General features: G+C 71.3%; 1 protein-coding gene across 1 annotated transcript; it reads left to right on the top strand.

Annotated features, from left to right (window-relative positions):
- Positions 1-3,189: 3,189 nt before the first annotated feature.
- Positions 3,190-12,284, top strand: LOC135311213 (histone-lysine N-methyltransferase 2B-like). Its single transcript, XM_064440346.1, has 10 exons — positions 3,190-3,515; positions 4,281-4,358; positions 4,643-4,728; positions 5,553-5,663; positions 6,283-6,357; positions 7,743-7,920; positions 8,905-9,015; positions 9,414-9,497; positions 10,272-10,401; positions 11,978-12,284. The coding sequence occupies exons 1-10, from the start codon at positions 3,190-3,192 to the stop codon at positions 12,251-12,253; spliced, it is 1,455 nt and encodes a 484-aa protein (XP_064296416.1). The 3' UTR covers positions 12,254-12,284.
- The last annotated feature ends 1,568 nt before the right edge of the window (positions 12,285-13,852 follow it).

Below are 13,852 nucleotides of genomic sequence, written 5' to 3'. Positions count from 1 at the left end.
GGTCGGGGGGCTTGGGGGGATCGTGGGGGGTCATGGGGTTGTGGGGGGTCATGGGGATGTGGGGGGGCTTGGGGGGTTGTGGGGGGTCTTTGGGGGGTTGTGGGGGCTTGGGGGGCTTGGGGGGGTTGTGGGGGGTCATGGGGATGTGGGGGGGCTTTGGGGGGGTTGGGGGACATGGGGGTCTTTGGAGGGTCGTGGGGGGATGGTGGGGGGGCTTTGGGGTTCGTAGGGTGTCGTGGGGACATGGGGGGCTTTGGGGGGGTCGGGGGGGTGGGGGGGGCTTTGGGGGGTTGTGGGACACAGGGGGTTTTGGGGGGGTCATGGGGGTCTTATGGGGGTCGTGGGGGGGTGGGGGGATATGGGGGGGCTTTGGGGGGGTCGGGGGGGCTTGGGGACATGGGGGTCTTTGGGGTGGCTTGGGGGGTCTTGGGGGCATGTGGGGGATTTGGGGGGGTTGTGGGGGGTCGTGGGGACATGGCGGGGGGCTTTGGGGGCTTGGGGGTGTCCCTTGGGGGGGAGTCATTGGGGGGGGGGTTGGTGACATGGGGGGGTCCCTTGGGGGTCCCTTGAGGATGGGGGTCCTTGGGGGGTCTTGGGTGGGCCTTGGGGATGGGGGGGCTCTTGGGGACATGGGGGGGCGTCCTTGGGGGTCCCTTAGGGATGGGGGGCGTCCTTGGGTGGGGTCCGTGGGGGCAGGGTGACATGGGGGGGGGGTTGGGGACACACGAGGGGCCCCTTGGGGGACCCCCAGGCCCCTCCCCCCGGGGGTCCCCTGAGCCTGTCCCCCCCCCCCCCGCCCCCCCCCAGGCAGCGCCACCCCCGTGGCCCGTCACATCCTCACGGTGGGGGACCCCGAGTTCCCCCCGCCCCGGCGGGCGCGGAGGGCCCTGTCACCCGCCGGCGTCACCCGCCGGTGTCCCCCGCGTCACCCGGGCGCCCGCCCGCCGCCGCCCTCGTCACCCGCGAGGCCGCCCTCGTCGCCCGGGGCGCCCACGTCACCCGTCAAGGGGCCGACGTCAACCGCGAGGCCATCGTCACCCAACGGGCCGTCGTCACCCAACTGGCCAACGCCAACCATGAGGTCATCGTCACCCAACGGGGCACCGTCACCCAACGGGCCAACACCAACGATGAGGTCATCGTCACCCATGGGGTCACCATCACCCAACTGGCCAATGTCAACTGCAAGGCCGTCGTCACCCATGGAGATGCCGTCACCCAACTGGCCAACGTCAACCGCGAGGTCATCGTCACCCAACGGGCCATCGTCACCCAACGGGCCAACGCCAACCATGAGGTCATCGTCACCCATGGGGTCACCTTCACCCAACTGGCCAACGTCAACCGCAAGGCCGTCATCACCCATGGAGCTGACGTCACCCAACTGGCCAACGTCAACCGCGAGGTCACCGTCACCCAACAGGCCATCGTCACCCAACGGGCCAACGCCAACCATGAGGTCATCGTCACCCATGGAGCTGCCGTCACCCAACTGGCCGACGTCAACCGCGAGGTCATCGTCACCCAACGGGCTGTCATCACCCAACGGGCCAACACCAACCATGAGGTCATCGTCACCCATGGGGTCACCGTCAGCCAACTGGCCAATGTCAACCACGAGGTCATCGTCACCCAACGGGCCGCCGTCACCCAACTGGCCAATGTCAACTGCGAGGTCATCGTCACCCAACGGGCCAATGTCAACCATGAGGTCATCGTCACCCATGGGGTCACCATCACCCAACTGGCCAACGTCAACCGCGAGGCCATCGTCACCCAACGGGCCATCGTCACCCAACGGGCCATCGTCACCCAACGGGCCAATGTCAACCATGAGGCCATCGTCACCCAACGGGCTGCCGTCACCCAACGGGCCGCCGTCACCCGCCAGGTCACCGTCGCCGGCGGCGTCGCCGTCACCCCTGGAGCCGCTGTCGCCGTCGGGTGGCCCCGAGCTGGCCCTGGACGAGCTGGACGTCACCGAGCTGGCCTTGGCCGCCGGGCTCTTGGGTGCCTCGGGGCCGCCGGCGGGCGACAGCAGCGAGGAGGAGGAGGGCGGCGCCACCCGCGCCGTCACCCGCGGCCGTTACTACCGCTTCGCCCGCACCGTGGTGACGCGAGAGCCGCCCTCCCCCTGTCCCCTCCCCTTGGCTCGCATCGACCAATTGGACGGGGTGGACGACGGCGGCGACAAGGCGGGTCGACGGGAGGGGCCGCCCCCGGGGCCGCCGCCCCCAGCACCCGCCGCCGAGGACCTGCCCTCCGACATCGTGGACTTCGTCCTCAAGAACATGGCGGGAGACGGCGCCAAGGCCGGGGTGGGCGTCAACGGCGGGGGGGGGCGGCGGCACCCCGTGGGGGACCGAGGGCTCCGCCCGCCGCCCCGCCGAGGGGCGGGTGCCCCACCGAGGGCTTCCTCGTGGTGGGGACGGCCGCGTGGGCGATGGCACCCGTGGAGGGGGCGCCCACGAAGATCTCGCCCGTGGGCACGTTCTTGGCGCGCTTGAAGGCGTCGCCCACGGTGATGGCACCCATAGGCACGTTCTTGATGGCCACGGCACCCATGGAGACGTCACCCACGGTGATGGCACCCATAGGCACGTTCTTGATGGTCATGGCACCCATGGAGACGTCGCCCACGGTGATGGCACCCATAGGCACATCTATGATGGCCATGGCACCCATGGAGACATCGCCCACAGTGATGGCACCCATAGGGACGTTCTTGATGGTCATGGCACCCATGGAGACATCGCCCGCAGTGATGGCACCCATAGGCACGTTCTTGATGGCCACGGCACCCATGGAGACGTCACCCACGGTGATGGCACCCATAGGCACGTTCTTGATGGCCACGGCACCCATGGAGACGTCACCCACGGTGATGGCACCCGTAGGCACGTTCTTGATGGCCACGGCACCCATGGAGACGTCACCCACGGTGATGGCACCCATAGGCACGTTCTTGATGGCCACGGCACCCATGGAGACGTCACCCACGGTGATGGCACCCATAGGCACGTCTTTGATGGTCATGGCACCCATGGAGACGTCACCCACGGTGATGGCACCCATAGGCACGTTCTTGATGGCCACGGCACCCATGGAGATGCCACCCACGAAGACGTCACCCACGGACGCGCCTTTGATGGCCACGGCGCCCACGGAAACGCCCCCCGCGGTCACGTCATGGGTGGCCTTGTCACCCGCGGCGCCGCCGCCTCCACCCACGGCCGCGTCGCCCACGGAGGCGCCACCAACGGACACGTCGCCCACCACAACGGCACCCACGGCGCCGCCGGCGTCGCCCTCCCCGGCAGCACCCGCGTCACCCGCCTCAGCGCCAGCCGTCACGGTGCCGCCCCGGGCGAGGGCGGGGGACGCTGGGGGTCCCCGTGGGGCGCGGCCGCGGCACCCAAACGCCCCGGGGAGACGCCGGGTCCTGGTGCCAAACGGGCGCGGCTGGAGGCCACCGGTGACGAGGGCGACGGCACCGAGGACGACCCGGATGTCAAGTAAGGGTCACGGCCAACGGCACCCATGGGTGCAACCGGAGGGGCCACCGGGTGGGCCAATGGGTGCCCCCCGTGGTGGGACCCTCACAGTTGGGTCACTGGGTGCCCCCCATGGTGGGATGTCCCCAGTTGGGTCAATGGGTGCCCCCCATGGTGGGACCCTCCCAGTTGGGTCACTGGGTGCCCCCCATGGTGGGACCCTCCCAGTTGGGCCAATGGGTGCCCCCCATGGTGGGACCCTCCCAGTTGGGTCAATGGGTGCCCCCCATGGTGGGACCCTCCCAGTTGGGTCACTGGGTGCCCCCCATGGTGGGACCCTCCCAGTTGGGCCAATAGGTGCCCCCCATGGTGGGACCCTCCCAGTTGGGTCACTGGGTGCCCCCCATGGTGGGACATCCCCAGTTGGGTCAATGGGTGCCCCCCATGGTGGGACCCTCCCAGTTGGGTCAATGGGTGCCCCCCATGGTGGGACGTCCCCAGTTGGATCAATGGGTGCCCCCCATGGTGGGACGTCCCCAGTTGGGTCAATGGGTGCCCCCCATGGTGGGACGTCCCCAGTTGGGTCACTGGGTGCCCCCCATGGTGGGATGTCCCCAGTTGGGTCACTGGGTGCCCCCCATGGTGGGATGTCCCCAGTTGGGTCAATGGGTGCCCGCCGTACTGGGACTGTCCCGGTTGGGTCCTGGGGGTCCCGCGGGGGTCCCGGCGCTGCGGGAGCGGGGCGGGGCAGGGCGGGGCACCCATGGGTGCCGCTTGCACCCACAGGCCGGGCCGGGCGCCGCCGCGGGAACTGGTCGACATCAAGGAGGAGCTCGACGAGCTCAGCGACGGCGGGAGCTTCGGGTGAGCCCCCCCAGCCCCCCCGGGGCGCCCCCACCCACCCTGGGGTGCCCACACCCACCCCAAGCACCCGTCACCCACCCTGGGGTCCATCGGCACCCCTGGGGCACCCCCACCCACCCTGGGGTGCCCCCACCCACACTGAGCACCCCCCGCCCACCCTGGGGTGCCCCACCCACCCTGGGCACCCCCCACACCCACCCTGGGGTCCCCCACCCACCCATGGGCACCCCCACTTGCGTGACCCCCCACCCTGGGGTGCTGTGACCCCCCGTGTTCCCCCCCAGGTCCCCCCCGGGCCCGTCGCCCTCCCCCGGCTGCAGCCCCCCCCCGAGCGACGGCACCCTCGGGCCCCCCTGGGCCGCCTGCGCAGGTAGGAGCCCCCATGGGTGCTGCGGGGGGAGGGGGCGGGGGGGGGCCCTGGGGGGGCGGGGACACCCATGGGTGCCCGGAATTTGGGGTGGGGGGGTCACACAGGGTCACCCGTGGTGCTGTGGGGTGGGGAGGCATGTGGGGGTCTCCCGTGGGTGCTGTGGGGTGGGGGGGGCCACGGGGGGGTCACCCATGGGTGGGGGACACATGGGAGTGACCCATGGGTGCTGGGGGGTGGGGGGGCCCCACGGGGGGGTCACCCATGGGTGGGGGACACATGGGAGTGACCCATGGGTGCCGTGGGGTGGGGGGGCCCACGGGGGGTCACCCATGGGTGGGGGGACACATGGGAGTGACCCATGGGTGCTGGGGGGTGGGGGCAGCACGTGGGGGGTCACCCATGGGTGGGGGGGCACATGGGAGTGACCCATGGGTGCTGTGGGGTGGGGGGGCCCACGGGGGGTCACCCATGGGTGGGGGGCACACGGGAGTGACCCATGGGTGCCATGGGGTGGGGGGGGCCCACGGGGGGTCACCCATGGGTGGGGGACACATGGGAGTGACCCATGGGTGCTGTGGGGTGGGGGGGCCCACTGGGGGTCACCCACGGGTGCCGTGGGGTGGGGGGCATGCAGGGGGCACCCATGGGTGCCATGGGGTAGGGGGTCACAGGGGGGTCCCCATGGGTGGGGGGGCACACGGGGGGTCACCCATGGGTGCCCCCAGCTTGGGGTGGGGGGGTGGGGTCTCCGGCGGGTTGCCCCCACCTGTGGGGGTGTGTGTGTCCCCCCCCCTCCCCCCGCAGGCGGCAGCTCGGAGGATGAGGCCCCCCGCCCCTCCCCCCCCGGCGCCCCCCTCCCCCCCCCCCCCGCCCCCACCTGCGCTTTGAGATCAGCAGCGAGGACGGGCTCAGCGTCAGCGCCGACACCATCGACGGTGGGGGAGGGGCGGGGGTGGGGGAGGGGGGCGGGGGGGGAGGGGAGCAGGGGTCAATGGGCGGGGGGAGGGGGGTCAATGGGCGGGGGGAGGGGGTCGTGGGTGGGGCAGGGGGGTCGTGGCGGGGGGGATGGGGGGTCGTGGGGGGGAGGGGCCTCATGGGTGGGGGGATGGGGGGTCGTGGGGGGGGAGGGGCCTCATGGGTGGGGGGAGGGGGGGTCGTGGGGGGGAGGGGCCTCATGGGTGGGGGGAGGGGGGTCCTGGAGGATGGGGGGAGGGGGGGCAGGGGGATATTGGGGGTGGGGGACAGGAGGACATGGGGGGGTCGTGAAGGGGAGGGGGAAGGGGGGATGGGGGGGGGGGGATGGGACATGGGGGGGTTGGGGGGTGGGGGGGGGTGGGGGAGGGGGGATGGGTGGGGGGGTTGGGGGGTGGGGGGTGGGGTGAGGGGGGGGTGGGGGAGGGGATGTTGGGCCGTGGGACGAGTGGGGCCCTGGGGAGGGGTCCCAGGGGGGGACACGGTGGGGGTGGGGGTGGGGGGACACGGGGGGGTGGGGGTGGGGGGACACGGGGGGGGTGGGGGTGGGGGTGGGCTGGGCTGACGCCCCCTCCCCCCCAGGCGCCTGGCGCGCCGTCATCGAGAAGGTGCAGGAGGCTCGAGCCAACGCCCGCCTCGGGCACCTCTCGTTCGCCGGTGAGCCCCAACCGGGCACCCCCCCGGGACCCCCCCGGGACCCCCCCCAGGACCCCCCGGGACCCCCCCAATCCCGGGACTCCCCCCCCCTAAACCCTGGGACATCCCAGGACCCCCCTGAACCCCGGGCACCCCCAAACCGGGCACCCCCCCCCCAGGACCCACCCGGGACCCCACCCATGACACCCCCCAAAAACCTGGGACCCCCCCCCCAAAACCTGGGACCCCCCACCCAAACCCCTGGGACCCCCCCAAAAAACCTGGGACACCCCAAGACTCTGCTGAGCCCTGGGCACCCCCAAACCGGGGACCCCCTCCCAGGACCCCCCTCGGGACCCCGCCCAAACCCAGGACCCCCCCCCCAAACCCCTGAGAGCCCCCCAAAACCTGGGACCACCTTGGGACCCCCCCCCCCAAAACCTGGGACCCCCCCCCAGGACCCCCCTGAACCCCGGGCACCCCAAAAAACTGGGAACCCCCAGGGACCCCCCCCCCCAAAATCCCCAGGACCCCCCTGAGCCCCCTGGTCCCATGGGTGGGCTGTTGGGGGGGGTCCTGGGTCCCCCCACCCCTGGGTCTCCCCAAAACCTGTGGGTCTCTTGGGTGGGGTGCTGGGGGGGTCCTGGGTGCCTCCAATCCCCTGGGTGCCCCCCCGGACCCCTGGCTGACCCCCTGCACCCATGGGTGCCCCCACCCAGGCCCGAGCGGGCTGCGGCTGCTGGGTTTGGGGTGGGGGGTTATGGGGTGACGCGCCCTGGGTCCCCTCCCTGAGCCCCTGGGAGCCCCCCTGGACCCCCCTGGGTGCCTCCCTGGACCCCTGGCTGACCCCCCGGACCCCTGGCTGACCCCCTGCACCCATGGGTGCCCCCACCCAGGCATGAGCGGGCTGCGGCTGCTGGGTTTTGGGGTGGGGGGTTATGGGGTGACGTGCCCTGGGTCCCCTCCCTGAGCCCCTGGGACCCCCCTGGGAGCCCTCCCGGACCCCTGGGTGCCTCCCCGGACCCCTGGGTGACCCCCTGCACCCATGGGTGCCCCCACCCAGGCATGAGTGGGCTGCGGCTGCTGGGTTTGGGGTGGGGGGTTATGGGGTGACGCGCCCTGGGTCCCCTCCCTGAGCCCCTGGGAGCCCCCCTGGACCCCCCTGGGTGCCTCCCTGGACCCCTGGCTGACCCCCCGGACCCCTGGCTGACCCCCTGCACCCATGGGTGCCCCCACCCAGGCATGAGCGGGCTGCGGCTGCTGGGTTTGGGGTGGGGGTTATGGGGTGACGTGCCTTGGGTCCCCTCCCCTGAGCCCCTGGGACCCCCCTGGGAGCCCTCCCGGACCCCTGGGTGCCTCCCCGGACCCCTGGGTGACCCCCTGCACCCATGGGTGCCCCCACCCAGGCATGAGCGGGCTGCGGCTGCTGGGGATGCAGCACGACGCCGTCGTCTTCCTCGTGGAGCAGCTGCCGGGGGCGGGGGCCTGTCGGCGCTACCGCTTCCGCTACCACCCGCGCCGGGACCCCCCGCACCCACCCCCCCGCAACCCCTCCGGCTGCGCCCGCGCCGAGCTCTACCTGCGGTGGGTGCTGCCCCCCGGCGGGCGGCGGGGCGCTGGGGGGCACCCCTGGGGGCCTGGGAGGGGGTGGGGGGCACCCATGGGGGCTGCTGCGGTGTCTGTGGGGTGCTGGGAGGGGCTGGGGGGCGTCGTGGGTGGGTGGGAGGGGCCTGGGGACACCCATGGGAGGACTGGGAGGGGCTGGAGAGCACCCATGGGTGCTGCTGGGGTGTCTGTGGGGGGCTGGGGGACACCTATGGGTGGGGTGGGAGAGGATGGGAGACATCCACGGGGGACTGGGAGGGGCTGGGGGCCACCCATGGGTGCTGCTGGGGTGTCTGTGGGGGGCTGGGAGACACCTATGGGTGGGGTGGGAGAGGATGGGAGACATCCACAGGGGACTGGGAGGGGCTGGGGAACACCCATGGGCGGCTGTGGGGGTATATGGGGCACCCATGGGGGCGGCTGGGGTCTCTGTGGGGGGCTGGGGGGTACCCATGGGGGCTGCTGGGGTGCCTATGTGGGCCTGGGAGGTGCTGGTGGGTGCCCCTGGGGGGCTGGAAGGGGCTGGGGGGCACCTATGGGTGGCTGTGGGGGTATGGGAGGCACCCATGGGGGCTACTGGGGTCTCTGTGGGGGGCTGGGAGGGGATGACGGGCGCCCATGGGGGTTTTGGGATAGGCTGGGGGGCACCCATGGGTGGCTGTGGGGGGTCTATGGGGGGTTGGAAGGGATGAGGGGCACCCATGGGGGGTCTGGGATGGGCTGGGGGTCACCCATGGGGGTCTCTGGGGGTCTCTGGGGGCACCCCTGGGTGCTGCGGGTCCCGCCATGGCGGCCGTGACCCTCCCCAGGACGCCCATGGGTGCTGCTGCCCCCCCCCCTTTGCCCCCCTATCTCTCCCTAATGCCCCCCCCCCGCCCACACTGGCGTTGGGGGGCACCCGTGGGTGGGTGGGGGCACCCGTGGGTGCCCCGGCTGACCCCGCCCCCCGCCCCTCCCCCGCAGGAAGTGCACCTTCGACATGTTCAGCTTCTTGGCGTCCCAGCACCGCACCCTCCCCCAGGGCCCCCCCCCCCGCGACGAGGAGGAGGACGAGGTGCAGCTGAAGCCCACCCGGTGAGCCCCCACCCATGGGTGCCCCCCACAAGAAACGTGGGTGGTGCCCCCCCCCCATACACCTGGGTCCCCTATGGCGGGGTTTGGGGGGTCCCTGGGTGCCCTATGGGGGGGTTTGGGGGGTCCCTGGGTCTCCTATGGGGGGGTTTGGGGGGATCCCTGGGTCTGCTATGGGGGGGTTTGGGGGGATCCCTGGGTCCCCTATGGGGGGGTTGGGGGGTCCCTGGGTCCCCTATGGGGGTTTGGGGGGTCCCTGGGTCCCTATGGGGGGGTTGGGGGGTCCCAGGTTCCTCTGAGGGGATTAGGGGGGTCCCTGGGTGCCCTGTGGGAGGTTTGGGGGGTCCCTGGGGGGGTTTTGGGGGGTCCCGCCGCGGGGGTCCCCCCTGACCCCCCCCCAGCCGTGCCACCAGCCTGGAGCTGCCCATGGCCATGCGCTTCCGTCACCTCAAGAGAACGGCCAAGGAGGCCGTCGGCGTCTACCGGTGAGGGCACGGCGTCACCGCGTCACCCCTGGCGTCACCGCGTCACCCCCGGCGTCACCGCGTCACCCCCGGCGTCACCCCCGGGACACCCCGCCCCCGGGTCACCCCGCCCCGCTGTCACCCACCCCCGGCGTCTCCCCTCCCCGTTGTCACCCACCCTCGGGGTCACCCACCTGGGCTGTCACCCCAACCCCGGTGTCACCCAACCGCGGTGTCACCCACCCCCGGTGTCACCCCAACCCCGGTGTCACCCAACCCCAGTGTCACCCAACGCCGGTGTCACCCAACCCCGGTGTCACCCAACCCCGGTGTCACCCACCCCTGGCGTCACCCCACCCCCAGTGTCACCCAACCCCAGTGTCACCCAACCCCGGTGTCACCCCACCCCCGGTGTCACCCAACCCCGGCGTCACCCCAACCCCAGTGTCACCCAACCCCAGCGTCACCCACCCCCGGCGTCACCCAACCCCAGCGTCACCCAACCCCAGCGTCACCCAACCCCAGCGTCACCCACCCCCGGTGTCACCCACCCCCGGTGTCACCCCAACCCCGGCGTCACCCACCCCTGGCGTCACCCAACCCCAGCGTCACCCACCCCCGGTGTCACCCACCCCCGGTGTCACCCCCCCCCGGTGTCACCCACCCCCGCTGTCACCCCCCCCCCCCCACAGCGGGCCCCTTTGCTACGAGCCGGCTGGGGCGTGGCGTGGCGGGGCGCGGCGGGGCGGGGTTAGTCTGACGCCCCGCCTCTCCCCCCCCGGCCCCGCCCCCCAGCTCGGCCATCCACGGGCGGGGCCTCTTCTGCAAGCGCAACATCGAGGCCGGGGAGATGGTGATCGAGTACTCGGGCATCGTCGTGCGCTCGGTGCTCACCGACAAGCGCGAGAAGTTCTACGACAGCAAGGTGGGGCCCGGGGGGGGCTTGGGGGGCTCCGGGGGGCGGTGTGGGGCTGTCGGGGGGGGCCCCGAGGGATATGGGGGGGGCCTTGGCGTCACCCCGAAGCCGTGGGGACGCGCCGGGGCGGTCGGGAGGCGCCGTCCCCGTCCCCAGGGTGATGGCGGGGGTGTGTGTGTGTGTGTCTGTGGCTCCGCCCCTCTTGGTGATGGCCACGCCCCATCGGTGATGGCACCGCCCCTCTCGGTGATGTCACTGCCCCTTGGTGTGGCACCCATCGGTGGCCCCACCCGTCACGACTCGATGAGCCCACCCCTCAGTCAATGGCCCCACCCCTCAATCGATGGCCCCACCCCTCAATCAATGGCCCCACCCCTCAATTGATGGACCCACCCCTCGATGACGACCCCACCCCTCAATCGATGGCCCCACCCCTCAATCAATGGCCCCACCCCTCAATTGATGGACCCACCCCTCGATGACGACCCCACCCCTCAATCGATGGCACCACCCTTGATGATGACTCAATGACAACCCCACCAATTGATGATGACCCCACCCCTCAATCAATGGCCCCACCCCTCAATCAATGGCCCCACCCCTCAATCAATGGCCCCACCCCTCAATTGATGGACCCGCCCCTCAATGACAAGCCCACCCCTCAACCCCAACCCAACCCAACCCCAACCCAACCCCAACCCAACCCAACCCCAACCCAACCCAACCCAACCCCAACTCAACCCAACCCAACCCAACCCAACCCCAACTCAACCCAACCCAACCCAACCCCAACTCAACCCAACCCAACCCAACCCAACCCAACCCCAACCCAACCCAACCCAACCCAACCCCAACCCAACCCCAACCCAACCCAACCCAACCCCAACTCAACCCAACCCAACCCAACCCCAACTCAACCCAACCCAACCCAACCCCAACTCAACCCAACCCAACCCAACCCAACCCAACCCCAACTCAACCCAACCCCAACTCAACCCAACCCAACCCAACCCCAACTCAACCCAACCCAACCCAACCCAACCCCAACCCAACCCAACCCAACCCAACCCAACCCAACCCCAACCCAACCCAACCCAACCCCAACTCAACCCAACCCAACCCCAACCCAACCCAACCCAACTCAACCCAACCCAACCCAACCCAACCCCAACCCAACCCAACCCAACCCAACCCCAACTCAACCCAACCCAACCCAACCCCAACCCAACCCAACCCAACCCCAACCCAACCCCAACCCCAACCCAACCCAACCCAACCCCAACTCAACCCAACCCAACCCAACCCCAACCCAACCCAACCCAACCCCAACCCAACCCCAACTCAACCCAACCCAACCCCAACCCAACCCAACCCCAACCCAACCCCAACTCAACCCAACCCAACCCCAACCCAACCCAACCCAACCCCAACCCAACCCCAACCCCAACCCAACCCAACCCAACCCCAACCCCACCCAACCCAACCCCAACCCAACCCCAACCCAACCCCAACCCAACCCAACCAACTCAACGCCAACTCAACGCCCCCCCTCCCCCCCCGCCTTCCCGCCGCCCCTCCCCCGCAGGGCATCGGCTGCTACATGTTCCGCATCGACGACGCCGAGGTGGTGGACGCCACCATGCACGGCAGCGCCGCCCGCTTCATCAACCACTCGTGCGAGCCCAACTGCTACTCGCGCGTCATCCACGTCGACGGGCGCAAGCGCATCGTCATCTTCGCCCTGCGCCGCATCCTGCGGGGGGAGGAGCTCACCTACGACTACAAGTTCCCCATCGAGGAACCCGCCGCCAAACTCCCCTGCAACTGCGGCGCCAAGCGCTGCCGCCGCTTCCTCAACTAGGCCCCGCCCGGGGGGGGGGAGGGGCGCGGGGGGGGGGAAGGCGGGGGAGGGGGGCTGGGAAAGGGCGGGGTGGGGTTGGTGGCCGTGGGGAGGAAGCGGAGGGGTTCGGTGGGATCTTGGGGCGGGGGGTGTGGAGAGGGCGGGAGGCGGCCGGGGGTGTTGGGGGGCGGCCGGGGGTGTTGGGGGGCGACCGGGGGTGTTGGGGGGCGACCGGGGGTGCTGTGGGGCACCCAGTGGTTGTGGGGAGGGGAGATGGATGGGAGCTGGGAGCTCTGGAGATGCCGTGGGGCGACTGGGGGTGCTTGGGGGTGCCCAGTGGTTGTGGGGGAGAGGGGAGCTGGGAGCTCTGGAGATGCCGTGGGGCGCCTGTGGGCGCTGGGGGGCGCCCAGTGGTTGTGGGGAGGGGAGATGGATGGGAGCTGGGAGCTCTGGAGATGCCGTGGGGCGCCCATGGGTGCTTGGGGGTGCCCAGTGGTTGTGGGGGAGAGGGGAGCTGGGAGCTCTGGAGATGCCGTGTGGCGCCTGTGGGCGCTGGGGGGCACCCAGTGGTTGTGGGGGAGAGGGGAGCTGGGAGCTCTGGAGATGCCGTGGGGCGCCCATGGGTGCTTGGGGGCGCCCAGTGGTTGTGGGGGAGAGGGGAGCTGGGAGCTCTGGAGATGCCGTGGGGCAACCGGGGGTGCTGGGGGGCGACCAGTGGTTGTGGGGGAGAGGGGAGCTGGGAGCTCTGGAGATGCCGTGGGGCGCCCGTGGGTGCTGGGGGGCTGCTGTGGGTCACTGGTGGGTACTGGGGGGTCACGGGGCACTGGTGGGTGCTGTGGGGCCACTGTAGGTCACTGGTGGGTGTTGGGGGGCTGCTGTGGGTCACTGGTGGGTGCTGTTGGGCCACAATGGGTCACTGGTGGGTGCTCTGGGGCCGCTGTGGGTCACTGGTGGGTGCTGGGGGGCCACAATGGGTCACTGGTGGGTGCTCTGGGGCCGCTGTTGGTCACTGGTGGGTGCTGGGGGGCACCCACGGGCCGTGGGGAGCCGCCGTGGGGCACCCGTGGGTGACGCTTTGTGGGGCTGGAGGGGGGTAGGGGGGCACCTATGGGTGCTGGGGACCCACAGGAGCCCAACCCCCCCCCACCCCCGGGCCCGATCCTGCCTCCCCCGCCCCCCCCCCCCCGCACAGGGCCTGATCCTGGACGCGCCCCTCCCCCCCTCCCCCCCCCAATAAACCCCCTCCGTATGGGCCCGATCCTGCCCCACGCTTGTGGGTCTGGACTTTGCCGTCCCTCCCCAGGCCAAACCACGCCCATGGGCCCGATCCTGCTTCCCCTCCCCCCCTCAGAAATCATGTTCGTGGCCCGATCCTGCCCGCTCCCCTCCCCCCCCCCCCCCCGCGATGGGCCCGATCCTGCCCTCATTCCCCCCCCCCCCCAACTTGTGGGGCCGGACCCTCCCCCTTCCCCTTCCCCCCCCCCCCCCGGGGCCTTTGTAGAGTTTTTGGGGCTTTTTCTACGCACTTTGGGGCTTTTCGGGGGGGGGGGGGGAGGGGGCGGGGGGGGAGGGGCGGGTGGGTGTGGGGAGGGGCGCCTTTCGGTTCGTTTATTTTGTATT

This window comes from Phalacrocorax carbo, unplaced genomic scaffold (assembly GCF_963921805.1).
Source record: "Phalacrocorax carbo unplaced genomic scaffold, bPhaCar2.1 SCAFFOLD_426, whole genome shotgun sequence".
NCBI lineage: Eukaryota > Metazoa > Chordata > Aves > Suliformes > Phalacrocoracidae > Phalacrocorax > Phalacrocorax carbo.
The sequence above is the reverse complement of the archived record's forward strand: the minus strand, read 5'-3'. Positions and strand labels throughout refer to the sequence as shown.

Bases quoted from the DNA above. Each gene is read 5' to 3' on its own strand.
- LOC135311213 (XM_064440346.1), top strand. From the start codon at position 3,190: ATGGGTGGCCTTGTCACCCGCGGCGCCGCCGCCTCCACCCACGGCCGC. The intron at 6,358-7,742 runs GTGAGCCCCAAC...GCCCCCACCCAG, and splicing joins CGGGCACCTCTCGTTCGCCG to GCATGAGCGGGCTGCGGCTG. The intron at 10,402-11,977 runs GTGGGGCCCGGG...CCTCCCCCGCAG, and splicing joins AGAAGTTCTACGACAGCAAG to GGCATCGGCTGCTACATGTT.